Source organism: Pleuronectes platessa, chromosome 21 (assembly GCF_947347685.1).
Source record: "Pleuronectes platessa chromosome 21, fPlePla1.1, whole genome shotgun sequence".
Classification (NCBI taxonomy): Eukaryota; Metazoa; Chordata; class Actinopteri; order Pleuronectiformes; family Pleuronectidae; genus Pleuronectes; species Pleuronectes platessa.
The window spans coordinates 8,986,954-8,995,584 of record NC_070646.1 but is presented as its reverse complement, the minus strand read 5'-3'; the positions used below and the strand labels follow the sequence as shown (position 1 = coordinate 8,995,584).

The window sequence follows — 8,631 nt, the reverse complement described above, 5'->3', positions numbered from 1 at the left end:
CTGAAGCAAATGTCTAATCTGTGCTGCATCCTTCCCTCCCAGCTGTGTTTAGGTGCTCTCTCCCAGCCCCTCTCTGGATGCATCAGACTCCTCTACCCCGGGGCCCTGGACCCGGTGTGTGACCCAGCCGCCCTCGCCCCTCTCGCCCTCCTGTTCCTCTCCCTCTGCCCCGGACTCACTTCCACCTGTCTGCCTCGGCACTCCCGTCCTGGGCCCCCTGCCTCTCGACCAGCAGGCGGAGGCAGGGGGCCATGGCGCCATGGTAGCCCTCGGCGGACGCAACCCCCTCGCCATGAGCGGTGTGCCCCCTCAAGTGGGCCGAGTTCAGGGGTCCAACTTTACCCCACATCACTACAAGCCCTTCAGCTCACACGCACACTACCAACAGGTCAGTCTCACCGGAGTGTTAAGAGAAATGCCTGTGTGTATTTAGTAATAAAGTTCATAAAGTTTAAAAGTTCACCATGGCGTAGAACATCTAATAATGGAGTTTTCTCTGTGCCTATTCCAGGTAATGCGTGCATTGCATAAGCTCCAGGAGAGTGGGTTTTACTGGGGGGCTGTTGGAGGACGAGAGGCCAGCTCCCTGCTGCGCTCGGAATCGCCCGGCACTTTCCTGATCCGGGACTCCTCGGACCACCACCATTTCTTCACCCTGTCTGTGCAGACGGCTCGAGGAACCAAGAACCTGAGAATCCACAGCGAGGGAGGTGGATTCTTCTTACAGCCGGACACCCAAAACACCCAAGTGCCACCGCAGTTCGATTGCGTGCTGAAACTCATAGCGCACTACATGGGGAAAGGGCTGGACGCTGGAAGGAGCAGAGACGGGGCGTGTGGGGGCAACTCGGCAGAAATCAAAGGGTGCAACGTTTATCTGATTCACACCGGCGGAGAGAGGATCCCCCTGGAGTTGCGGCGACCCCTCTCGACCTCTCTCTCGTCTTTGCAGCACATGTGCAGGAGGACCTTGAACAACCAAGGCCTGGGCTCGGAGCGAGCGGAGCAGCTCCCGCACACACTTAGAGACTTCCTGGAGGAGTATGATGCTCCGATATGACTGACAGGAACTGCAGCGGCCCGTCGACATGGACCAGCAGCCTAGAGGACGGCACAGCCTCCACCAGAGACTGACCAGATTTAGCCTTAGATGCCAATGTGAGGTTAGTTTCTCATTGTAGCCAGAATCAGCTTATCCCAGATGTGTCTCAACGCTGACGGGAAAGCGACTGACCTGGGGTCTGGAATGAGGAGTGCAATTTGGGTTAACCAATGATTACCTCGTCCATCCCACGTTGCAAAAACTGACCGCTACCAATGTGAGTGGCAGACGAAGCCCAGGGTCAGAGGTCAGGGTTTTTCCTATGACCGCCTCGGACGCAGAGCAGAGCCTCATAGAAGATTAACCCAAGTGGTCGATTTTAACGATGACAGTGGCAGCGCGATCAATACAGCCCCAGTGATCCCCGCGGGTTCGCTGCAACCTCTCGTCTCCCCCGGTCAGCCTGACATTTACTACACTTTGGATCCCCGGAGAGAAAGAAAGGAGGCGCAGAAGAGGGAGGGGGTGAAGAACGGACGAGTTTCCGAGGAAAGGCAAAGTTCAAACAAGGGACTCAAAGCAGAGGACTTAAAGTATTTGTTTGTCTGACTGTGGGTGTATTTGTGTGTTGTGGTGGCGCACACATTTCCATTGCTGCTTCCCGCAAGTGTTGCCTCATTGAGGGGAGAGAGGCAGTCATTCATGCCAGCTCCACACACACACACACACACACACACTCGCGCACACTCACACAGGTACAGGCCCACATAAAGGATTTGTTCACGTGGGAACAAAAAGATGAAAACCCATTACAAAGCATCTTCTCTCCCATCTCCTGCTTGTATCTCGTTTCTCCTCCATTAGCCAGCCCCTGTCCCGACTTTTGATTTTGTTTTATGGAGTTGCATGTGCGCCTCTGACAGGGACACAAAGCAGACCGCTGTTGCCGAGACAAAAGCTTGTTACGGAGACAAAAGCCCTGGCACGGGACCAAAGAAAACATCAGTACTTATTTTTATCCAAGCTGGCTGGAAATATGTCAGCGACCCTGTAAAGGGAACTGACGATGACGATCCTGGAGATCGGGGGAAGGGTGAGGAGAAGGGACCGAGCGAAGGAGAACGAGTAGCGGGAAGAGGGATTAGGAAAGAGGAAATTGAAGAGGACAGAAAAAGCGGGGAGGGGGCCGGGGTGTGGGGGGAGAAGGGGGAGGAGACATACTGGTACACAGCTAAACAAAAACACTGACTGGATTGATGTCGCAGACTTAGGGGAAATGATACAGCTCAGCAGGACGCTGCTCCTGCTCATACACATCCAGGTTGGCCAAGAAGCCCCATGTGAAAAAAGAAAGTTTGAAGTCTTAATACTGTTATTTGGACACTTGCGGTAATTTCTCCTCGACATTATCGCCTGGAATTTACTCTGTTTTTGTGGAAATGTGTCAGTGTGTGTGTGCGTGTCTGTCTGCCCTGTACCCCCCTGGATTTCTTAAATCGCCACTCATGAAGGAGACAATAGAGGACATGAACCATTTTGTTGATATCCTGTAACTTTAGAAAAAAAGTTTTCTCGCCCCATCTCCCTTCCATTGTTACCTCTGAAGCAGGAGCGGGCCGTGGGGTTTGTCTGAATGTCATGGGAACACGAGACTAAAGCAATTCTCTCAAGAAAAAAGCCTTTTTGTAAAAACGTGTAAGACTCAGATTTGATCAAAATTGTTGCTTCTGTGTTTGACCAGTGCTCATACTTACCTGTGATCCATATTGGAGTGGAAGCCTTTTCACATCCTAACACTCGGTGATGTCACTGTGGCCACTTGAGCGTTTTGCCATATCGTTCACAGTTTTGGTCAGATCTTCGTCTTATTTCCTCTTCATCAACACCCGAGTTTGAACATGTGTCGCAGCCATGGCATCGCACGTGTGTGTGTGAATCATTTGTCTTTTATAAAGACTCTCTTGCAAAAAGGCTGGCCACTAGTCTGGCAAAAATACAAGCTGTACTCTCTGAAATAACAAAGCATTACATAAAAAAATAAATGAAAAGGAACGTTGCACATATTTATATTTCTAAAATATTTCAATAATTTATATTAAAGAGCACTATTTTTACAAAAGTCAATGCATTTGCCCTGTGTGTTACTTCACTTTGTGTCTCTCTGCCCGCTGCGCTGCTTCTCTTTTTTTTTTTCTTCTTTTTTTTTTTCTCTCGTACTTCTCTGAGTCAATATTGACTGGATCAACTCTAACTTACCGTAATGCATTGTGAGGCGGTCTGTATTCCAGCAATGCCCGGCCTCAACAAGATTATTTATTGACAAATGGGATTTCCTAGTTTAACAAAGAAGTGTTTACTCAGTCGGCCGACGTTCTACAAAGAGCCACGCCGGGCTCCAGGCTGCACGAGGAGGACGCACACACATCACAGGGTTAAAATGACTGCAATCATCACTTCTTGTTTTCTATGCTGGAGCATTGGGGGGCACATTCCATAGGCATCAGAGACGTATATAGTAAAGGGAGGGGCCAAGATTTTGTCGTACATGCAGTGCAGATGTACCAACTACATTAACAAAGGGATTCTCAGAAGCGCACAGCCGAGTCAACGCCATCGCACGTACACACGCACACGTACACTTTGACACTGCAGTTACTGTGTAGAGAGCTCACTTTGGGCTGGACCTAACTGGAAAGGAATGCAGCAGGGCTTTATACATCCTGCCTGAGGGTCTGAGTGAGGATGGTGTCCTCAGGAGAGTGAGTGGATATATACGTACGTGTGCTCGTTTGTGTGTGTGTGTGTGTGTGTGTGTGTGTGTGTTTGTGTGTGTGAGGTCAAATAGGTGAAAGAGTCCATGAGGCGAAGGAGATTTATGACGCCCTGTGGTTTTAGTGTGCAGCCAATGTAAAGTGTGTGTGTAAGAGGTTGGTGGAGCTGGATTGCTGTTGGTAAAATTAAGCAAGGGGTGACTTTCTTCATGTCTGTGTGCTCCTCTCTCTCTCTCCCTCTCTCTCTGTCTCTCTCTCTCTCTCTCTCTTGCTCTTTCTCTCTCTCTCTCTCACACACACACACACACACACACACGGTTCCCATTCCCTGCATACCTAGTGTTCTGTCTGAGGCTGGCTTCCAGGAAAGAGGCACTTTAATTGGGTTGAGATTTTACGGCTTGCCTGGTGTTAGTGTGTGTATGAGAAAGAGCGAATGAGGTGTCCGTTTGTGTATGAGTGTGTGTGTGTGTGTGTGTGTGTAGATGGGGGGGACTCCATCTGAAGAAATCTGAATTTAAAAAAAGCGAATTAATGCAGCCATAGTATTAAGTTCAGGTCAAAACAATAATCAGAAATGCGATGTGATACTGAATTGCTCATATTTTCCACAGCAAGTACAAAAAATGGTCACTGACATGATAATACATACATCCATAAAGACACAAAGACATACACACAGACACACACAGACACACACAAACACATACTCCATATGGATAGGAGCCAATCAAAGACCTCTGTGGAAGGACTGACAGGACGATGTGTAATAACAGTTTTTACTCCTTTTTCTCGGTTCAGGTAATTGCAATGATTCAAAAAGTGAGCCCCACACTTCCTTATGTTGCTATGACCCTTACCGGAAAAAATGTGAATTAATTTCCAGTGTGTGTGTATGTGTGTACTTGTTTTTGTTCCAACCTAAGGACCTTTTCCAGTACAACCACTGACCTCATGGGGACCAAAGGCCAGTCCTCTGAGGTCCTGGTTAAGGTCAGGACCGAGCTGAGAATTGTGGCTAGGTAAGGTCATGGTTAAGGTTAAGGTTAAGGTTAAGGTTAGGTATAAGAAAGTCAATGCACGGTCCTAATATGGATGGTTGTGCCAACATGTGTGTGTGTGTGATACTCTTTGTGGACACTTCCAGACAAAAATGACGTATTTCAAGAGACAAACAAGAACCAGTGAGTCTTCTTCCAAAAATCCAACCAGAATAATCCAGTTTTGCACACATAAACACACACATGCACACACACACACTCACACATTGTCTAAATAAGCCAGCTCAGCTCGCTATGACTCATTCTGTGTTCCCCGTAGTTGCCTGGTTAGCGGGGCTGGAATATTTTGCCTGTGTCCTTCGCTCCTCTTACGAATCTCACACGCTCACAGAAAGTCTTTCCACCATGATTCACTTTTTCGGGTAATGACTTGCCGTGTCCAGCTCAACAGTTGTCAACAGTGTCCGGGGCCAAGCACAACACCCAGCTCTCAAACAACTGAGCTCGGTTTGGACGCTGTTGTTTTTTCCCCCCCTTCAACAATGAAAACATTCACACCAAAGTTTCGGGCGCCGCCCCTGATAGTTTTTAATTCCACATTTTAATGCAGCATGTGGAAATGTGAGGCAAGTGGAGCGGGGGGGGGGGGGGGGGGGGGTTGAATTAGAGAACGAGCTGGTGTGACTGATAACCCCCCCCACACACACACACACACACACACACACAGTCGTTTAATTAAAATCAACGTGTTATTCAAAGTTTCATTTTACGTTTGAGCCTGTGTCGAGCATGGAAGGTGGAAAGAATATTAAAGGGTTTAGAATATGCCCTGCGACGAGCAATCCTCAGTGGGCTTCCAGGAAGGGCCTCCGGTTTGCTGATTATTCCTTCCAGGAAGGCTTTTTGTTGGCTGATCGGCGGTTATAGGAAAGACGATTGGTTGGCCCATCAGCTCCAGTATTGTCACAGCCGCTTCTGATAAAGCCAGGCCAGCTTCCAGGAAACCAGAGATTTACCCTCCAGCATTCCATCATTCCTTCACCATCAACGCACAGAGAGAGAGAGAGACGGAGAGAAAGAGAGGGAGCGTGAGGGGCATAACTGGGACATGGATCAATAAAAACCATATGGGAAGCATACAGATGGTCAGATGCACTCACAAACATGTGCATGTATTCTGTGTGCACAAGCCTGCAAAACCAGCGCTGTCTTGACCTGCACTCATCGACTAGCTCACTGTGACACACACACACACACTCAAACCACAATATTTTTCTAAGCTGACTATTCCCCAACCCCCCCTTACACAAACACACACACACACACTCACACTCTGCTTCTCCACAGCATTTGAACGTCATTGTGACTAACTTTATTTTCGCTGAAATCATCGGTGAAATCGTTTTTCCCGTAACACCTGGACAGCCTAGCGGGCGTGCGTGTGCCTGGAAGAACAAAGAAAGCTACCACAGATGACCTGAAGTGCACGGAACAGGGCAGTCGGGGAGGACTGCAGTAGTGGATGCTTCTTTATCAGAGGGGGATTTGTTTTTCTCTGTTGTTTTTGCTCTCCACTCACAGCTGTGCGCGAGCCGCGTATAGCAGCAGTGAAGCTCAGATGCCAAATGGCTTACAGTAACAGCGTGGCCTCGGACCAAACCCTTGAACGCTCTCAGGTGTCAATGTGTCCCCTCAGCCAGCAAAACAGGCCTGCGTAATAATGTGAACTTGAGACTGGAGCAGACACACACAAGACTGCACACACATACATATGTGGTGAGTAAGGGTTTTTTTTTTGGTCATGAATGAATGACAACGCCTACGATTTATAACTACAGTGCAAGGAGGAAGAGATCCACGCAGCGGTGCTGCAGTGGAAAGCTACTCTCCTGACAGCAAGAACCCCACACTCTATTCTACTATTCAACTGTGGTAGTACTATGGTTTATTATTAGAAGTGAAATGTAAGAAACGTTCAGTTTTTCATTCAAGGGACACAAACACAAGGAGGGAAGACATGAGGAGAGAAGGAAAACATACGAGGGAAGAAGGAAAGACGTAATGGGACCTGGATTACGCAAAAAACAGATTTTCTTAAAAATTCATGGAAGAGTGTGAGCCAAGAAAGAACCCTTCAACTATCGGAGTGGATTTGATTATTTTTGTTCACTTTTTTAAACACTTCAAGATAGGATGTTAGCCTTAGCGGAGGAATGCGCTCTCCGAGGGCCCTTCTAGTGATAGCTGATTCGTTTGTTTGACAACAGCTTGACATAGAAGCTTTATCATAGTCCACTTTTTCAAGAGGATCTTCAACCTCTACTTTAATTCCGAGTTGCCGTACCTTATTCAGTTTCTCGGGAATAATTAAGCCGTTAACCTCATGGCAGCCCTGGACGAAAAGGTCACTTGTTCAAAAAGATTGCAAGTATTTCTGAAATAAGGAGAAATGGTCCGTCAATGCCAGATCAGACGTTGAGAGTAGTGTTGAGATGTTTCACGGGACAAATTCAAGTTTTGACCTGCCATGGTGTTACAGGAAAAATATCAAAGTCATTTAAGGTCATCCTTTTGGGACCATGAATATCGAATATTTCATGGCATCAATCCATTAGTTGATGAGATATTTCATTCTGGACCACATCTATAGTTCTAGTTTAGCTCTTTGGTACCTGCACTTGTGACTACCACACACATTCACACACACTGCACACAACACTCTCAACATTACTGCTGAGTTTATTGAAAGCAATGGGAAAAGTGTGTGGGGGGTGTATGTCCCTGGTCGTCAGTTACATAATACAGTGGTGACTAATATCACAGAGACTTGTGTTTTTTTTTTTTTATTATACTACTCAACCGGCTGGAGTAGCAGTGTCGGATAAAAAACAGTTTTTGGTGAGTTAAGGACGGAAACTGGATTTTATTACACAGGATTTTACAGAGTTTTCACTGCAAATGAAACTTGACAGGAGCCTTCAATCCCACCAAGAGGTTCTGAAAATGAACCGGAGACATTTTACCACCAGCGTCCTTCGTTTCACTTGCCAAACAGGGATTAAACAACCCTCAGTCCTAAGTCCATTCAGCTATTGACCTGCCACAGGATGCAATGTTCTCCGACATGAAACAACAGGCACTGCTCGGGCTTCAGTGGGTACGTGTGTGCATATTTAAGTGACTTCACCTCGGGAGAAAAGCCCACTCATTTAGACTAATAACCACTGCTTTATTTAAATAAGGTGGCATTTACTAACACACACACACACACACACACACGTACACACACACACACACATACACAGACGTCCCCCCTTCTCTTTTTTTTTTTTTAAATGTGATGGATCACATTTGTTCCTGAAAGAAGAAAACAGGGGGTCCGCTGTGTGTGTGTGTGTGTGTGTGTGTGTGAACTGCATCTGAATGCAGGAGCCAATCGCGGAGCTGTATAGACACTGAGCCCCCCAAGTACTGCTGGTTTATAGGGCTCAGCTTCAGAGAAGTCACATGACTTCCCAGAGAGTAAGGGGGGAGAGAGAGGGAGAGTGGGCAATGTGGGAGAGGAAGATGAAGAGGAGGAGGAGGAGGAGGAGGAGGAGGAGGAGGAGGAGGAGTGAGAACAGGGTCAGGAGGGTGACAGGATCGCAGGGGATTTGCGAGGAGTGAATTGAAGGTCTGGTAAATGAATGGAGCAGAAGGAGGTGAAAAAAAAAGAAAGAAGAAAGCCAGAGATGCCACTGTTCTCGGAAGTGAATTTACACAGGCTGCTCATGGTCTATAATTACAGCTGAATGAACAGAATGAGAAATGAGCGACT

At 47.4% G+C, this 8,631-nt stretch overlaps 1 protein-coding gene across 1 annotated transcript; it reads left to right on the top strand.

Annotated features, from left to right (window-relative positions):
• The first annotated feature begins 231 nt into the window (after nucleotides 1-231).
• On the top strand, nucleotides 232-3,166 carry LOC128426343 (suppressor of cytokine signaling 3). The gene is made up of 2 exons (XM_053413176.1): nucleotides 232-388; nucleotides 512-3,166. The coding sequence occupies exons 1-2, from the start codon at nucleotides 260-262 to the stop codon at nucleotides 1,058-1,060; spliced, it is 678 nt and encodes a 225-aa protein (XP_053269151.1). The 5' UTR covers nucleotides 232-259; the 3' UTR covers nucleotides 1,061-3,166.
• The last annotated feature ends 5,465 nt before the right edge of the window (nucleotides 3,167-8,631 follow it).

Bases quoted from the DNA above. Each gene is read 5' to 3' on its own strand.
- LOC128426343 (XM_053413176.1), top strand. From the start codon at position 260: ATGGTAGCCCTCGGCGGACGCAACCCCCTCGCCATGAGCGGTGTGCCC. The intron at 389-511 runs GTCAGTCTCACC...TGCCTATTCCAG, and splicing joins CACACGCACACTACCAACAG to GTAATGCGTGCATTGCATAA.